We start from the raw sequence: 20,028 nt of genomic DNA, 5'->3' as shown, positions 1-20,028 counted from the left end.
GGACAGGAATTTGCCCCAAAACAATGTGTAAAAAAGCCACAGAATCTAAAGCAGACACTGGAATCTGTTTAAGTGTCTGCATCAAGTGATAAAATGAAAGCAGTTATTTACAGAAGCTGTGGGGACCCAGGAGCAGGTTATAGCAACTGACTGACGGCTCTGCTCTCCAGCTGAAGATGCTGGAAATTACAAAACACAGGAGGAAAACAGAAACTAAACCCGGAAAGGAGAGCAGTTCAGAGAGAGAGAAGCTCTATATTAGGATCACCTGGGAGCACAGAAACGGGATAAAGTCTACCTTCTTCGGAGAAAAAGCAAACTTGGATCATTTCCCCACCACCCATCCATGCGTCTCATGGCGTACGCAGTTCCTCTCCCATGCCATGAGGTGCCACATCTCTTCTGTAGACTACTACTCTGCACTGACAGGGTGACATCCATCCTCTTGCCTCTGGTTTCCATGGACATTTAATTATGCAGATCTTGGAAGAAAGGCTAAAACACACCTTGAGTTTTCATAGTTAAAACTTGTTTTCTACTGCAATCTCCAAGGTAAAAGATTTTAGGGACAGAACGAGTGTCACACAGAATCAGAGCGTTCATCACACAGGTTGAAGAAAGCTCCTGTTTATTTTCCAATACTTACAAATTAAGGGAAACAAATCATACCCAAGAATTACAAAAAAATACTTCCACCAACTATTCTTTTGTAACCAGACTGAGGACTCACTTTCTATACTGTTTTGTTACATAATTTAGTAAGTAACAATAGTTTAATGATAATAAGTACATCATTAATTAGCACAATTAGCTTTGAATAAGCCTTCTTTTGATGGTAAATGCAGAGAATCTTCTCTTCTGTGCATTCTTTGTCCATAACACGAGATAGCAAGTACCAGTAGCGTACAAGGATGATGTGGACACAAACTCTGCATTCCAGGGTTTGGGGTGGGTTTTGGTTTGTTTTAGCAGAGGACAAGTTGGGCATATTCTGCAAGTTTAGTTACTTCTCGGTGTTGTTCAGATTAATACCGGTATAGTTCACAGGACAGGCTGGATATTAAAAAGCCTTTAAAGAAATTCTTAATAGGTGAGGCTTCAGTTTCATTAACTCTTATCTGCAAGCAGGATTTCTTTAAAACTGCACAAAGTGTATCTACAATATTTTATGTACTATTTACTAATAATGCCCAGGCAACTTCAGAAGACCAAGCTGCCTTTTGAAAAACACGTATCTCTGGCTATTTTACACACACCAACCTCTTAGCCGCAGGAACTACTACCTTTCAAGTACACCTTTTGTTAAGAAAACCATATTTAACCCAGAGTTAGATCCAAGTAATAATACATAAGGACACTACCGCATTAGGAAGCTATCATCCATCTTCTTAACTGAAAATGAAAAATACGCAAGCCTTTGTTGCAACCTGTATACAGATCTGTACGTCTCATACATCCAGGCAAAAATAAAATGCTATTGTTAAATGGGAGCACTTGAACAAAGTAGCCTTAAAACTACATCCCTTCAAGGCCATTTTACCCCCCTGTGGATGTACTCAGGAAAAAAAAAATGAACCAGACCTATTATCCTATGGTCAAGGTTTATTGTTACAATCCAACTTTAAGCATCTAACCAAAGGTGCCTGAATTAGGGGCATGAATGGGGCAGCCTCCTCTGCGCAATGCTGAGCACAGACATCAGGGTCTGCTGTGAACCTCCTTCTGCAGGAGCTTGCTGCTCTCCGTGAGATGGAAGGACCTTAAGAGTGGGCACGGGAAACTGCCCTCTTCATTTAAATTGCTCAAATGAAGATAGATTAAAGTAGCCAGAGCCTTCTCACCTTTAGCAAATTCATTTGATCTCTTTCAAAAGTCCCTGAGCACATAAATCTTTAGCTCTATTAATGGACTGAGAGATGCTTGTTTGGTACAGAGGGGCAGCGTTTCCAAAGACACAACAGCACATCCCTTAAGTAACACCTCTTCCTTTCAAATGAAGGGATCACTACGGAACATAATTTGATTGAAAACACATTTAATTCTCAACAACTGAGAGCAAGCTAAAAACTGGCAGTGCAATGGTTATGTTGGCTTCAGTATCGGCTGTTACACATCCAGTAATATGTAAAGTAGGTCTTGACCATGAGCTACGCTTGTCTTTTCTAAAAAAGGTACTCACTGTAATGCTCAAAGGAGTTTATTTCTCTAGTGTCATCATCTACTCATAAGCAAAAGTAGTATCATTTGTCAGGACAGATGCACTTTTCCTACTTTTTCATATAATTTAAGACACAAGTACTGTAATAGCAGATTAAAATAAGCATACATTGATTCTGAACTTGAGAGTTAAGTTTCTGTAGGAAAAGTCTTTGTTTCTGAGTTACATCAGAACTCTACAGTATTAGACAGACCCTTTTCTCACCCCTTCTCTCCCATGTGAAGGGAAAATAAGCCTAGCTTCAAATTTAAGGATGACAACTTTGACTGCTAATAAGTGACAATGCATTAGCAAAGAGAGATTCTCATTTCAGCCATTTGAAATCAAGAGCCCAGATCTCCCATGGTTTTTCAGTGCAGGTATAACTATTCCATTTAGGTGGAGGGACTTCTGAAAGCACTGAGGAAAAAAAAAGCCAAAACCGCTGATTGCTGGCTATAGCAGTTGAAAGAAGAATTTGTAAGAATGGCTGGACGCAAGTACATTCCAGATTCGCCCAGCTCGTTGTGCTAATTACTATGCTGTAATGAGCAAACCATGCCCATGAAGTGCTGCTTCTGCAGCTCTGATGGAGGGTGCCTCAAGCCCCGGACCCAGCAGAACCGGGGCTGCGTTTCGGACTCCATCACAGTAGCAATCAAATCGTAAACATGCAAGAAACCCATTTGGATCCCCCAGCGAATAGAATACATACACAAAGAAAGTATTTAGGTTTCCTTGGTTTTGAAAGCCTGTATCAAAACTAGGAATGGAAAGCATACAGCTGGGACTCGAGCAGACCGAGCAGCTCTCTTCAGCTCAGGCCAGGCCCCAGGCAGTGATTTCTTCCAACTAATTTTTGAGCTGTAGCTTTGGTTCATAAAACTTTGGCCAGCGTTCAGGACCCTCCCTATTACAGCAATATTTAGGCACTACAAGCAACAGAGGCTATTAAAAATAATAATCAGAAAGGCAGTAAGAAACAAGAGACTCCTTTGCTGCGGGAAGAGTAATCTTTGCTGGGGTACATCCAAGATGAATACCAACTACTTGGAGACTGTTGAAAAAATCAAGTAGTAAGAATAATCTTCTTTGCATGTTCTCTTCATACTAAAGCTGGAAGTTTGATCTCCAGTATTTTGAACCAACCCCTGTTTTTAGGACAGAGCTGTAATTTCCCCTCCCTGAAACACAGCATTTTCCCCTTGGCTATCACAGAAGAGCTTGTGTCTTCCAGTTTGTTACATACGCACACCTGCAACAGCAGGACCTGATTCAAACTGTCCCAAGCTCTCAATTCAAATTGCCACTCCAAGAAAGCCATGGAAATATGTACATTTCCAGCAATCACATTGCTTGGAAAAACTAGTCCTAGGAACATTTAAAGACTGGTCAATAAAGTACCCAGTACTCAGTTTATCAGCCTCAACTCTATTTCCACAGAAAGAGCAGGCTGTAATATTAGCCACTGGGGGCTGGGGGGGGGAAATGACAACCAAGCTGTGTAAAAGGTAAAGATGAGCATGAAAAAAATGCACCACAAAATGTCCATGTCTGAACAGCATTCACCCCAGCTCCCCCAGGTGAAAAGACCTCATTCATAGGGGCTCATTATTTAGCACCAAAATTGACTTTAACACATAAGAATCATCACTGAAATATCTTCATAAAAAAAATATTTGTGAGAAAAAGGGTTTCTTATTTATCAACCTTCAACATAAACAAGTGAAAGTCGGGAAGTTTCAAAATAAGAACAAGAAAAGAAATGGTGCAGATACCTAAATCTGAATTGCATGGCAAGAGTTTCTTCAGCTGGAAAAAATCCTCATATTGATTTATAACAATGAAATGAGACATGTGAAAGAAGGAAGGGTGATTGCACTAAGCATCTAGAAGTGCGCTTTATCAATGGAAGATGAATTCAGCTTGGAAATTTGGCAGGCAGAGTAATCAGATAGCGACAGCATACTTGAGTAGGCAAACCTGGAAAGAGTCTTAAGACAAGATTAGATCAGTTGGTAGAATTTCTAAGACAGAATATTCTGTTTGACACAGCACTGAACTAGGACATACATAAGCCTTTGCCGGCACTGCCATCTTGAACTTTATACAACCTTGTTTTAAGCTGAATTGTCACTACTTAATAAAACAGAGTTTTTAACAGGCTTGATTATCAGATAGCAATGCTCTCAGCATTTCTCTGGATGCAGCCTGCCAAGAGATGTTAACAAAGTAGGACACTTGCAGGAACTGAAATGCTTCCTCCCCCACCCCCAAGTATCTATAATATTTTCCTAACTAATATTGAGTTCACTGCAAATTACTAACTCTTGGTAATAAGTTTTCCACAATAAGATAAAATGCTAATGTCGTTTCTTCCATAGTCCTGCGGCAACCATTTTCCCCTGCATATAATCATCAGAAAGAACATAATTGGAGTAAAAAAATTGCACTTGCATTCCTGAGATAAAACACCTGTCTTCTTTGGGATCGATAAAGCCAGAAAAAAAAAAGTGAATTCTGTAAGTGAACAGTTATACAGAATGCGAAAGAAATACTTGTTTATTTTCCAATGCAGTATTTTGAGGAAGCTGTGGTAAGCGCTGCTTTAAATATGTTTACTCATTAGTTCTTAAGAAAACACCGATCCCTGGGAACTGATCATGACTGATCATGTCCTGGGACGAATGAAGGCTGGGAATGGGGAGTGTTAAAGAGCCCACCCAGTCTACACGCCCAGGTGAAGCAGTTAGCTAGACCCTATCAATGGTGTTTCATTTGGGGTTCACTAACTAACGCACCCCCAAACTTCTACTCCCAGTTGGTTTGGTAAGCAGTCTCCACATAATCAACTTGTGTCAAAACCACTTAGAAATACACACCAGCAGCACTAAGTGACACCCACTATGTTAAAGATAAACAAGGAACCCAAATTCCTCTTTTTTTCAAACAGGGACAGTGTGTTTTCCCAGGTGCTGGGCACTGACTCTCCAAAATCCAGTGGAGTATTTCACTTTTCAAGCTGCCTTAAAAAGCTACAGCGGTAATTTAACCACAAGCCGTGACTTCTCCTCTTTCTCCTCCCCAACTTAAACCTAATTACTAGAAGAACAGTATTTAGGAGAATTAGGTGCACAACAGACCAGTCACACTGCTAGAAAGGGTGTGAAACTTCCCAGGGAAACAAAATATACACAAGTCTCAAGATTCATCTCTACTAACACCTTACTGGACTTCGGTGGGTGAAGGACTATGAGGTCAACCAATGTAGAAGTGAGATGGTAACTTATAAAACGTGGGTACCTTGGAGCATTAATTACTGCTCAATAGGCAACGTAAAAACAGTGGCAAGATCATAGGGTTAGGAGTCAAGAATTCCTCCAAGCTTATGTGAACAGAAAAATGGATAAGGGCCGTTCAGAAAATGAAGAATTTGCTTCCACCAAACCCGTAAGGGCCAGCTTTCAGACTTCAAACTCTTTGGGGCCAGTATTGTTGGCTTGGTTCAGTTTATGCAGTATTCATGAGCTAGCCTGGCAGAGACCCAGACTATGACTTGTACATAGGAATAGCACGATTCCAGCTGTAAGTACATCTCCCCCAAAGAAATGCGATTTTAACAGACCAGCAGGACAGAATCCATGAGAGATACACAAGGTCACAAAACACTGGAGCTTTCCTTTAACTCTAAAAAGCATATTTTGTTACTGTTTCTCTCCCTAAGAAACAAAAGGTTTTGGAAACCTGTATCTGGACACAGGGCATTATTTACATCATGATCTCTCCAAAGCAGTGGTGGCCAAGGCAGCTTTGTCACAGTTGAGAAGAATCTGGTATGTTTTCTAAGGGTTCATGCCATTTAGAAGTAAAAAAAGATACCCCACACACAGCTAAACTGGTTTTAGAGGTTTACAGGAAAATAATCTTTCTATATGCTGGATTGTTTTTTCTCATTTTGAGAGAAAGCACGCTGGTTTAGAAAGTCTCTATCACGAGCCAGAGTTCAAGAACTAGAAGATTATTTATACCTAAAGGACTCTCGTTCTGGTATTGCTTTGCAATATCAAACCACAATATCCATGCTCACTTGTTCTGACAATGCTGCTGCTCCTTTTTTCTCCCAGAGGAGAGACTAAAATAGTGTATTCCCTCATGCTCCATTCTGAAGGAGTTTCAGTTAAAGCCCAAACTTGAGCCTGTAGTATTTTTGGAGCCATTTTTATGCTGTAATATCAGTGCAGCAACTGGAGTGTCCTGCATACGTACAATGAACACGCTTGTTTCAGCCACGTTCAGGCAGAGATGGGATGTTGCATTAAGTAACATCAGCGTGAGGCTATACAATACATGACTGATTTAAGCATGTGACTCTAATCGAGCAATGTGATTTCAATTCTCATGTGGTTTTCTGTTGCAATTCAAGCTGTTTTGGCACCAGAACCAGTTTTAGATTTGGATAAAGACACAATGGAGATCTACAGATGTGAAAAACCAACACACAAATGAGTAAGAGAACTCATCTCAAATAAGCATTTAAACATGTCTTAGAATAATATCTGATATTGATAAGCACTTTACAGAACATTTTTATTGAGAATTGCTTGTATTTATAGCAACCCATGTTCTTTTAATGTACTTCTGTAGGCACATAGCAAAAAAAAAAATTTACCAAAAAAATCAGTCTGTTATGCATTTTACTGAGCCAAGTCATCAACATGCAATTCACAAGTGAGTTCCAACTATTTTAAAAAAAAGTTTAAATAGATATTTGACAGCTTTCCCCTTCTTCACCCCTCAAAGTGCTAACCCCCAGTTGGGACCTATGATTCGCCACCCGTTCAGCAGGTTTGCTCATTACATGCACTGGATATACATAACGCACAGGCAAAGGAAGAGATTCGCTCACCCTCAGCAAGCAGGGCATTCTCATCACGTCCCGAACAGGCAACCAGACCAAATCCAGGAACAGCGAAGGATGCTGCTACTTAGAGGTGTGAAGGACTGGAGTGCTATGCTTCATCTGAACGTATGTTTAACTACTGCTGCCACCAAATATAGACTCCTTGCGAATACATCCAGCAAGTTGGTGAAATTGTTAGCCCAACCTTCAGATAACGTTTATGGTTTCCAAACTATTTCACACATATGCTACGCTTTGCTTCCCATTAACACTTCCAAACTGCTTATTGCCCATGTCTTCTCACTCCCGCTTCAGTCCCTGTGTTAACAAGCTTAGAGCAACCACAGCCTGCAACTAGTAGAACTAGTAGGGACTTTTACCTGCAGTATGATCCTGCACCAAAAAAGCATTTAAAATGTGCTTCCATGTTCAGAGACATTGAGTGCCGCCTCCCCACTTCCAGCACAGCCCTGGACATACGGCAGGTCCTCCCTGTCCCCCATGGGATACACACATGCTATGGAATGACTCACACGAGAGAGGTTCAGAAGCGTTCATCGGGTGAGAGCCCAACTGAAAGCTAAGCATCCCGCATTAAAGACATTATTTTGATGTATATGGCTTTTGCTTGCACCAAAGATGAAGCAAATGCATCTGAAAACACTGTGAAGGCATTAAGAAGTCCAGCATATATACAACATTGCCTTATACCATTGCCAAGAAATACTTTGTGCAGTATATATGAAGCATGTGAATTAGCAGTTTTTACTTAAACCATCTACCTCTTCACCAGCCAGCCATTATCCTGTGATTGCTGATGCTCTATAGTAGGCTCAGGCACTCAAGCAGCAGCATGTTGCTGAAAAAAAAATGGGCAGGAGGAAATGGCATTTGCCAGCCACAGGTACTATCCGCTATTTTGAAGGTACTCTTTTACAAAAAGACTGTATTTACCCATACAGACAAGAAATCACAGGAGATGATAGTTCTGTGGCAGAAAAGTAAAGCAACAAAGTAAATGCCACAATATCCTTCTCATGAATGCAGAGTGCCCTTGATCACAGCGTGAGAGCAGAAATTGAGCTCCATGACTGAATTTTAAGAATACAAAGGTAACAAGCTTCCAATCCCAAACTCCTGTACTCTGCTTCAATGCCATCTCAGGCCCTGAGCATATTCTCAAACTGGGAAAAGGTGAAAAATGCCTTTCTATGTAATATACTGTCCGAACTAAGAGAATTATTTATAGTTGCTACATTTATAATAATTTATTATAAACTGTAAGTTGTTATGAACTACTAGACGTTTATAATTTCATTTTATGAAAAATATTTTTGTTATTTATAGAAAAAAGTGTCAATAACAGTAGACTGAATACACATACACATTTTAAGGGTAAATGTTCCCTATTAAACATGTGCAAAGATAACATGCAATCTACAGGACTGTATGATACATTTTCACATTTTCGTCTCTAATCTTTTTCCCCCGGGCAGCACCTGTTCTCACTGAAATCTACTGAAGCACTCCTCACTACTGTTCGTAAAGTGCCTTTTCTTTCATGTTTGAGAACGTGGGAAAACCACACGACAGATCAGAAACTCCCCCAACCCCCTCCCCCTTCTACCTAATCTTCAGCACAACGATGTCTTTTTATATATACATATATATACACATATAAAAAAAATCCTTCAGCACATCTGAGTTTCTACAGAAGCGAAGAATCATTTCTTCAGAACTGTGCCCATCTCCTCCCACAAAGAGCTTTCAAGCAGGGCTTTGAATTTTTCCTTTTAAATTATGTTCACTAAGGATGGGGGGAAGATGGAAGAGAAAAGGACACTGAGAAAAGGATGAAGGGATGAAGGGAGGAGCTGTTAAAATGATCTAATATGCAAGCACAGCAGCAAGGACCCCCATCCCCACCAGTATTTCTACTTTATGAAGTACAATTTTCAAATGCTTTACATTAGGCCCTAACAGGTCAACTGGATGTAGAACAGCTCCTGCAAATTGATAGCACGTATTAATTGCTCATGCACTTATTACCTGCAGAACCTGCAGTGCCCCTGCATATCTCAGTAATGTGAGGTCTCAGGATGACAGGTTGCTTATTTTAAATATTTAAGGTAGCCTAAGAAACTTCAGCCCCATTCAGCGGTTAAGACTAGTTTTTAATTTACTTCAAAGGTGGGAAACAGAACAAAATCCCTTTACACAGTTTGCTCCATCCCATCTTTTGTCCGTCTCTCATTTGCACAGATTTAACCTGAGCATGTCAGGAGAGAAAGCTACTACCTGGCTAATAGCTGTGAGAGCGGCTCAGGGTCAACAGAAGGCAGCAAATGCAAAATTCAGGTTCTAGCCGAACCTTAAATAAACCACGTTAGACATCCTGCATATTTTACTGCACACGGGTCAAGACAGTAAAATACCAAGTTACATACTATGCTGTAGGTGTTTTCCATTGACTGTACTAGCAGTGCAACGAGCACTCATGCTGCTTTTGGATGCATCACTTCTGCTGATATTGGTAACTCAGTATGAAACACTGAACTAGATTCTGCACTTTTCACACTGGAAAACAATCACAATGTGAGGGAAAAGCTTTTTTTTTTTTTTTTTTTTTTAAGAAAAAAAACCCTGAACTTCTTTTGCTGGTCAAGTAGTGGAACATTTCTCTTCCTTCAAATCTTAGATTTCAGCCAGACAACATATAGGCAGCACATTAAACTGTAACTGAAAATGTCAGAGTGCAAGTTAAGTGTTTCAATCGACAGCCAAAAACGAGATTACTGACTTCAGCTTTTTTATTCTTCCTTGTATTCCACGTGCTTCACAGAACAGGTCACTTCATAGCCTTTCCCTTCCGATTTCAGTTCATTGAACCTCGTCGCTCTCACCACGTTCCCACACCAAGCGACGGCAGGCACCAGCCTCCCAGCAGTGGGACCAGCAGCCGTGCCACAGGTGCTTCCCCAGCGAATGGATCCCATGTGCCCCGTGCGCTCGCCCAGACACGTGGATTCACCAGCCCTGCCAAGTCGCACTACAAACCCCCCCAAGGCTTAGCATCACTGCGAGCAAAGAGCCCGTAGGTTTTCCGTAAACCAAGCAGATGCCTCTGAAAGCCCACCGCACACATGCCACACTTGCATCGCCCTGGCACCCACCCCAGGTCAGCTCCTTTCCACATGTTGAAGTCCAGCATCCCAAACTGGCAAGACATCCCTGAGGACCACCTCATCCACCCGCTCACTCTTTTTACTGCAGTTATGATGACTACGCTGCCTAAATGGAGCAGCTTTTAAAACTAGAATTAGGAAGATTTAGAAAGGCTCAATTTCAGAATGTGACTTTTGCAGAAGAGAGGAGTCCTACAAAGCTTCCAGGTGGAAGAAGAACAAAACCCACAAGCCTCCACAAACTTCACCCAAAGCACCTGCATATAGGAAAGATGAAGGTGAACCAACGGCTTCTGCTTTGAAGCTGCCACTTAGGCGCTACGCACCCCAGAGATGCCACATGCAGACCTCCCTGCTTCATCCTGGCTGCTGGGTGGCAGAACTCCCCCCCCCCAAAATGCTCTTCCCTTCCCAAGACAGGAATGCCACCAGCTCTGGGAAGGGAAGGCTCATGGCCACACATCCAGCTGTGCCTCTTCTCAGGGAAAGTCTCATGGGAAGGAAAACCAAGCCTTTTCCCTGCACTTTCTTTCAGAGCAGTACTTGGGAAGGCCATGCTGCATGGCTGCAGACACACTGGGATCTGGCTTCTCTGCAGGAGAGGATGGACATACTGCACCAGTCATGCTCAAAAAGTCATTTTGAATCTGGTGAGAAAGAATTGGGAGGATCATGAAGCAACTACTGGCCAGTACAGCGCACTTTCCTGTAGCAGGAATAAGCAACTTGAGAAAAAAAAAAAAAAAATTAAAAATTAAGGACTAAGAAGAAAAAAAACCCCAAACCCTGAAGTATTGAAGTATTTGCATCAAAAAAGTCTGAATTTTAAGGCCGCGAAACAGAGATAGCAAACTGGAAACAACTGCCTAATAATGTAACGTGACTTTTTTACACAGCATTTGTCTACAAGACAGGGTAAAAGCACTTTTTACATCAAACCTGTAAGTATCAACGTCCTTTTTTGCTTATAAAACACCAAAGGAGCAGTTGTATTCATTTCTCAAACATGGTTATCTCGTCAGAAGTTTTCCAGATAACTATTTTCTTTCTTTTTTTCAGGAGCTGGGTAACCAGACCAGTTGTGGTCAACTTGATCCTTCTTTGTACCTGTAAGAAGACTTGCAGGAATTGGCAAGACTTACCTATATATACAGCAAATCTTTATTTCTGGCTTCAACTGTATTATAACTTGTGACCCATGAATTATATTATTCAACATTCACATGAAAAATAATAGCTGTCATATAACCTGCTGCAATAAGAGTGGACCACTACTTTTCAGAGTTTATTCAAACCAGCAACTAATAGTATTTTCCATTTATCAAACATCTCCCAAGCACAATGAGTGTTCAATTTATCACATTTAATATTCAGCAAAGGAGGATGTTGTTGCTTTCAACACTGAAATCCCAAATAGAGAAATTAAAACAAATCACTTCATCTAGAAACCAAACAAACAATTACAGAGAAGAACACCACCAAAAAGGGAACTGAACAGCTGTGTTTGTCAGCCCTTATTAACAGCAGAAATAACACCTTATTTCATTTTCTAAGACTGACTTGTTATCACCTGAAAAACAAAACAAAGTCTATCAGTTTACAAATGAAAAGTGTCATACCATAAAAGTGACATTCCAGTAGAAAAATACTTGGCACTGAATTACCAGGTGTTCTCAGCACAAGATCCACAGACCCTAACATTCTCAAGGACGCTGTGGGTGCCCAGCCCTCAGGAAACGGAGTCACTAAAGGCTACTTTTATTCGAACCCCTGATAAAAGCCACACATACTCTTGTTGAAATCATGAGAGATTTAGAGCAAGGTGTAAGAGCCATGCTAAGCTTTTCTTATTTATTCATTAAAAAAAAAAAAAAAAGCCACATTAAGACCTAACAGCTAATGCCAGATCTGATTTAATATTACTTTTGCAAAAACATATCCAGCACCATATTTCAGAGTTGCATCATAAACCAGCAGGATCTACCCGAAGTCTAGAGCTACGCCCTTGAGATGGCAATGAAAGCCCAGAGAGGTGCTGTGTGCAGGCACACACCATCACAGCTTGCAACCAACAGCTAAAACACTGCAAAATGCAATCTGGAAGTGGGAGATTCTTTGTATGCTCTGATACAAGGGGTAGGCACCAAATGCCATTAACTGCTCAGTCACGAGACGCTTGTTTAACCCCCCCCCCGTGCAAGCCGTGCATAGCCCTACTGTATTAGTCCAATTGTGAGCAACAAATCTGGCTACTTAATATGCAAATTCCCTTGGTCAGTCTTCCATAGAAGCACCATGAAAGCAGTTATTGTAACTTCAAATTAGACATGTGATATGCAGCACTGTGCAGCACTCTAAAGAAAATATTTAAGAAACTGTTGTCCAGTTATCAAAAGAGGCTGAGCACAGTATTTGGCTCTCTAGAAGTTAACGAAGCTCTAGCACTGCATCAAATACTGCAGGAGGAATTTGTATTTTTAATAATCTCCTATTCTAGTGCGTCAGTCCAATGTGCAGCCCGATTTCCACTTGTCCCCGTTATCACTGCTGGGTGATAGGGGCAGCAGTAAAGACGACAAATTTCAAACAGAATCACGGTCTTTTATAACAAAGAAGGGCGATAAGAACTCCAGCAGGCAGGCGAACATGATGTCAAGGAGAGCGCAGCAGCAATCAGACAGCTGCAGCCAAAAGGCCTAATCTGTAATGACTTGTCATGCCCGTACTTCTAGACACTGGATTTCCTGCCCTTTCGTTATTCCACACAAATAACTATCTCGATGAACTTTACCAAGTAAGACAAAGTAATATGCAACTTCTAATAGGGGTAAGAGTCTGCCAGAAGAAAAAGGAATGGGTTTATGTTTTTCTTTTTCCTTGCCACTGCTCACCTCCAAAGAAAAAAAAGAAATTTAAGGGCCCTCCAGAAAGGACTTGTATGTGGGGATGGGCAAGGTGGCAACGCAAACTATCCCGTTTGTGCTAAATCGAATGTACCCGATAAGCTATTAATCCTTATGTACAGGCACAAGTGCAGAGTTTTCCAGCAGTTAACTCCAAACCCAGTCTCTTCGGAACACACAACTGAAGTAGTCACATAACCTGCAAGTGGCCAGAGAACAGCTATTTCTCCCTCAGTCTCACCATCCTGCAGAAACTCAGTCTCCTTTGACAAGGCACAGCAAGACGAGATTTGGTGCTTGGCTCCTGAAAGCTTGGAACATCAGATGGGAGACAGCTGAGCTAAAGGGATGGGGGGGGCGGGGAACACACACACACAATGGGGGACGACAGGACCCTGTGTCTATAAATCACTTAATCATAATTTATTCTTCTTTATATCTCCTTTGAAGAGTCACCAATAAATCCATCTCACCATCCAGAACACCCACCCACCACAATACAGTTCTACTGGACTACAATGCACCAATCATTGAGACAGGAACTTTTTCCCAAATACAACAAACAATATTCTGTTGAAATGAAAACTTGTTAAAAAGAGCAGTGATAATGAAACAGCTGGTACCAATCTGCAAAGACCATTTCATTTCCAGCAGGATGGGCAGGGCAGCATCTGTTTAATTCTTGTTAAGGAACAGACAACTCCTGCTTTGGTCAATGCAAATAGAAATAAGCAATAAGCTGGTACACACACATAGGAGAGCTGGTATCGTTGATGAACTCAAACTTACACACAGAGACACACCTGAGTACATTAAGCAGCTCTCCAGATACATGCAAGCATCTGAACCTTGAGAAACATCAACAGCAAAAGACAAAGGAAGCACATGCTGTCAGCTTTGCCGAGCAGCAGAGAAGTAATGGGAAGAGCCAGTGACTGACAAAGGGACCAAGGAGAATACGGGGATGTGACAAATCCTCATCTCAACTCCAGTGATACAATCGAGCAAGATTTTCCCAGCTCCCCACAGCACTGTAATAGACTGAGACCGGTACGAATTAGACTTGAGGTCCAGCTCCCACTTTTATGCAGCATCAAGGGCTGCTATTACTGTCTGATTAACCTCATGACTTGGAATTCTCCAAGAAACTTCTCCACTCTGAGGAAGAGACAAAGCCTCCCCAAAGCAAGTCCACCACCAGCAACGCTCTGGTTGGAACACAGATGTTTCTGCTTGAAAATAACCTTGAGATTTATAAAAGGATCTGGCCCTGCCCATTGACAGCAACCTGAAAGCAAATCAACCAGACTGGGTCACAGCCCAGGAGCTGGAGGAAAAGAGCCTTGTACGGGAAACAGGAATAAGCTGCCTTTCTGCACAGGTCTAGTCTCCAAATCATCTTTGCTTGTGCTTCAGCTGGCTTGCTTGCTGATGCCTCAAGACATAAGCTCCCGAGAGAGAGAGCACGAGAGCAAGCAAGTCAGATTTCATACTTGGCACGGGCATGTTTGCAGAATTTGTGAAGCTAAGAATTAGTGCAGGCTGGACTTTAACATCTCAGGAGTTAGATTTATAAGAGATATTTTGAGGTTCTTTCAGTTTAACCTACACCCCCTTTTTTTCTTGTTGAGAGGCAGGAACAGATACGTTATGTTACAAAACAGGCTATTGCACACTGTAGCTGATTGTTTAAGACAGTCCTAAGCAGCCTGTAATTCAACTGAAATTTCATCACTTCTCACTTCACCAAGACAACCTTAAGGAACATTATCCTTAGAGCATGAACCAACACGAGCCAGCTGACATGCATTTCACATCTCTCACATCTTGAAAAACCCAGCTGCTGTTCTACCACACCAAGCACAATAGGTTGTTTAACCCCAAAGCAGCACTGTGTCATGCCTTGTAAGCACCAAGGAGGAACATGCTCCCAGTTAGTCCATCCGGGACAGCAATCTGTAGGCGACTTGGATGGAGACTGCCCATCTCACACGCTGCTACTGGGCGTGTAATAAGACTATTTCACAGTATCAGCCAAATGCAGATTTATTTTTTTTTCCCCCTATCTCATTCACTCAACACCACAGGCAAGATAAGAGTGAGGAAATTAAACTGAGGCTATTTCTGTGACATGATCTCACCTCGTAACACCTAGCTACTGAAGCGGGTCTCAGAACAAATGTCAGCATAGCTTTTAATGCTATTTTTTGTTCAAGATTTTTTGGATATGTGATGATTCCTGACATTCTTTTTCTTTGACTTCTAGTATGCTTTCGTCCTTTCTGCACTGACACTCTTGCATTTTTTACTGGTTAGTAAGTCTGCTTAGCACAGATGCATTTTAGATAACTCACTTGTTCCTTTTTTTTTTTTAATAGAGAAGAACAAGGAAGACTCATACTAGACAAAGCTGTAGAATTCCTTTTAATGACAATGATGTGATTAAACCCTACACAGTTCTTCGCAGCTGGACTTTCTGGTATTTCTATGAACTATGTATCTAGCGTTAATCAGCAGGTGGCTGCTTCAGATACAATTGTAAAAGTGCTGCATTTTTTTACATTATGGAATGACAGCAAAGTCACTGATATAACAGAATACCCATCAGCTGAGACAACTGAAATAAAATCAGACTGATAAATAATATTCCATAAGGCACAGAGGAAAATGTGCAATTTCAGCACTTTTCAACCTGGTATCTGTGGATCCTGCATGTGTGAGGACTACTTTTAAGTCAAGTGTCCTGTTAGCAGGCTGACTTTAAACGACTATAAAGCATATACAGCTCAGCTGAAGAAGGTCGGGGGTCCACAAACCTGAGAACATTGACAAAGCAACCAGTCAGACATTTAGGCAGAGAAAAACATAAAGGTAAAGGCCGCCTACACTGCAGCAGTGTTTCCACATAAGCTAGGTTTGCCAAGTAGGTGTGCGCTTGCACACGAGCGAGAACACACTGCTCCAGCATCTGAGGTCGCTGGAAACTGGTATTTAGCATGAGCGACTTAGGCTGGAGGAAAGCATCCATCTTTCTTAGAGAAAATAAAAAGAAAAATGAAACCCAAACCCGCAGCAGGAGCAGGATCTAAGTTATCTGAAGAATTATTTTCCACACACCACAAGGAGCTGAGACCAAGGAAAACAAAGTTTGGGAGCCCCAGGCAGGCCCTTTCCCCAGCCTGTCTTTATCTCACCAGCCGCCTGCCCGCGGGCTGCGCCGGGCCGGCGGAGGGGCCGCGCCGGAGCCCCCCACCACGCTGGGGCCGCGTCCGCGGGGTTCTGCCCTTCGGGGGTGCGCCCGCCCGGGCACCCCGCCGAGCTCCCGGGCACTGTAAGCCGGCCTGGGGCGCCCAGCGCGCCCCCCGCACATCCCCGCCGCCCCGGGAAAGTTGCGGCCCGGGCGGCCGCGCCGGGGCCGGGCGGGGGGAAGCCGGGCGTGGGGCCCCAAGGCCAGCGAGGGCAGCGCGGCTCCCCCGCCCGGCGCCAGCCCCGGGCCCGTCCCCACTGCAGGCCCCGGCCCGCAGCGCCCGCCCCGGGGTCACCCCGCGGCGCCGGGGGCGACCCGCCCGCCGCGCCTCCCCCCTCCCTAAACCTAGCCCCGGAACCCGGCACTTACCTCCGGTGCCGTCCGAGTTCTCGTTGAGGCTGCCCGAGGAGTCGTGGTGGGAGCCCACACACCCGCCCATGGGGCCCGCCCGGCCCGCAGACCCGCCGCCGAGCCGCCCCCCCACCCCCCTCCCCCTGTAGCCGAGCTCCGCCGCCAGCCGGGCAGGCGCGATAGCTCCGGAGCCGCCTTCTCGGTCTGCAACACCGCCCCCGAGGCGCGGCCTCCTCCCGCCGCTCGGCTCCGCCTCCGGCCAGCGGGGGCCCGCCCCGGCCCCGGGCTCGCCCGGGTCCCGGCCCGCGCCGGGCGGCGTCGGACAGTCGCCTCGCCTGCCCTTGCGCCGCGGCGGCCCGCAGGGCGGGATGGGCCTGGCCGCGGCCCGGCGCAGCCGAACCCGGGGCCGCCCCTCGACCCCCGGGCGGCGGCGGGAGGGACGGCGGGTGGCGGGTCCGCGAGGCAGGGCGAAGCCCTGGGGTGAGGCGATCGGCCCCGGCGCAGGGGTCGGCCCGGGCGGCGGGCCCGGGCGCAGCGCGGGCGGGGCGGGAGGTCGAGGGCCGCGGGCGGTGTCTGGGGGGTGCGGGGCCAACCCCCGCCGGCTGCGGGCAGCGCTGCGGCTGCCAGGCTCGGAGGGTGCAGGGGTCGGGCGGTCAGGGCCCGCCTGGCTGGGCCGGCTGGGTGGCCGCGGTGGCGAGATGTATTTATTGTTTCTTTCTGCGCAGTCCGGGGCTTTCCCGTGCTTTCCCGTGTTATTTATGGCTGCACATGAGAAGAAAGTACATGCACAAACGGAGACAAATTGCATCCCGCTAATCATCCAGCCACCTCTGGGTTAACCGACTGCCCGTTTAAATGGAAAGAAAACTAAGCAAAACCAGTACTTCGTGGCCAATCAGCACCAGACTTCAATCCCGAGAAGAAAAGTTTGACTTTTGTATGCTTTATGCCTACAGGGGTTATATTATTTCAGTAGCAATCTCGCCATGGGATTGGGGAGTTAGGGTTCATACACTATCAGATGCACTGTAGCTCTTTAAAACAACCAGCAATAAGTCGGAACACTGACAAATGGAAGCAGACAGTGCAAAAAATAAAGCATGGTAACAGACTGTGCTCTGGATTCCCCACATGCTCAGCTATACATGGCAGCTTAATGTTCTGATACACAAAATAGCAGAAAACAAAACTCAAGATGAGCATATTTTACCTCCTTAAAGATGACATTGCAAATGTATTTTTTAGAGTTAAAATAGCATAGCTGTTTGTAGAGCTCAGTCATCAAAGTGACAGGAGCAAATGGACAAATCCATTTTTCTACCATTAATTTTCCTACATAATCTTCATACCAAAAGACCAACCAGCCTTTGGGAAGGCACTTGTGTCGATAATTAAAATCCGAAATGTATGAGATAAGCTGAGTGCAAAAAGCCGAGCACTTTATCATCCGAGAGCAGAAAGACATAGAGCTGGTCTGCTTTATGGGTCCGAACAGGAAAGTCAGGACTGGTAAGAAAACCTAAGGAAAGATTATCAGAGTCTGAACGCATGCTCACTAATTACAAGAAAAGCAAAAATTCCTTTGTGCAGAGGTTTAAACCAGATAATGGAAATACATAGAACTCAGTTCTAGTTTTCTTTTCGGGTTGTATCTGAGGGCCACATGGGGTTTGCCTGAACATACACAGGTAGGATCAAAGATGCTGGGTACATTTTTTTTTATTTCGGACTGAACATAATTTGTTCAAAATTGTAGGAATACAGAAGAAAGTTAAGGATGTTTGCAAATTTTCATGAGAGTAGGTGTTGATGTGGGTATATCATCATCAGAGTATGGTAATTCTGCAGAGAAAGCATGGATTGCAGTAAGGCGCTTGGGATGTCCACTTCCACCTCTGGATATCATCCTGCCCAGTGAGAGCCCAAAAATGCCCATCAGCGAGGCTGAAGGGGGTTAAATACAGCGTGAGTGTTCCATAACGGGGTGGCTGCAGGACTGCGGGCTGGCGTGGGAAAGTATGTCTGCACTGAGACAGCAGTCTGCTTGCAGAGCTTTGCAAAACACAGCGATGCTTGTTATTCTGCATAGTTGGTATTAAACTCTTTCATTAGATCCATTGTTGTTCTCACACACACATCGTATATAACACAGATATATGTATTTGCATGTATATAAACACTCAGGACGGGCCAAAGTCAATGTTTACTGCCTGACCCCATGTATCGGGATGTACTTGCAGTGCACTAATAAAGTACAGGAGACAAACCAAGAATTTTTCTAAACAGCTTATCTATTTTGAAAATTATATTCCTTCTCAAAATAAGTTTCACAAGAGGCAAGGACTGAGCTTTGCGATCAGTTTCTGCACTGTAATCTTGGCTCTGCCCTAGATACCCACTGTGGCCTTGGACAAGTCCCATAACCTCAGTTGCTCTATTTCTATCGGTAGATTAACATTTGTCTACGTATCTCTTGGGGGTACGGCTAGGATTAATTAATTCTTACTCTTTATTACTTGTTAACTGCCTGCAATGTGTGGGATGTAAAACACTTTGAAGATCAGAAGTGTCATTTCACAAATTAAATGGTGTAATGAAGTGACTATTCCATATAGGTACCACTACCCTATATGGTTGCAAATGGTTCTTTAGGAGTCGTAAACCCTGCAGTGCTAACAGCTAAAGGGTCTTCTTTTGGCACCAGGTGCTACTGGACAGCATGTTGTACCAGGAGGGCCAGTGCGACGGGGTTCGTGGCCCAAGGAATGAATGTGTAGAAAAGCCCTAAGTGGATCTACATTTTGCATTGTAAAGATTATTTCCTATATAGTAAAATATTTTGTATACTTCCCCAGTTTTTCTCTCCAGCTGAGTTCTCACTGTTTGCTTGCAGTCAATGGTGGTGGGTTTTGCCATCACATGATGATACAGTATGATAAATCCCTGTTCTCCGGTGATTCATCTTTGCGTGGGAACAAGTATGGGATGCTGACAAATTGCACCAGTGCTGAAACTTCTGTCTCAGGCATCAACATTTTGATTTTTATCAGTGCTACCCAGGACTGTAGTATCAAAGTCTTATCACTGTAAGTGAAAGTCTACCCAGATCTCTTTCACCCTCCTTTGACAGATGTGACAGCGAGACACAAGAGATGAGGTTATTTGCCAAAAGTCCCACAGGAAGCAGAAGCAGGAAAGAACTGTGGAGTCCAACCGCTGTGGGATGCTGAGCCTGTCTTCCTCCT

The 20,028-nt window shown here is 43.8% G+C and overlaps 1 protein-coding gene across 1 annotated transcript in view; it reads right to left on the bottom strand.

The window, feature by feature from the left end:
* The window catches only part of UBTD2 (ubiquitin domain containing 2), a 55,612-nt gene extending 38,741 nt beyond the window's left edge, over positions 1-16,871 (bottom strand). Inside the window, exon 1 of the mRNA XM_086471059.1 lies at positions 16,802-16,871. Coding sequence (XP_086327185.1) covers positions 16,802-16,871 — 70 coding nt within the window. The remainder of the gene's footprint in view (positions 1-16,801) is intronic.
* Positions 16,872-20,028: the final 3,157 nt, after the last annotated feature.

This window comes from Leptosomus discolor, chromosome 10, assembly GCF_034619465.1.
Source record: "Leptosomus discolor isolate bLepDis1 chromosome 10, bLepDis1.hap2, whole genome shotgun sequence".
NCBI lineage: Eukaryota > Metazoa > Chordata > Aves > Leptosomiformes > Leptosomidae > Leptosomus > Leptosomus discolor.
This window is presented reverse-complemented; position numbering and strand designations above follow the sequence as displayed.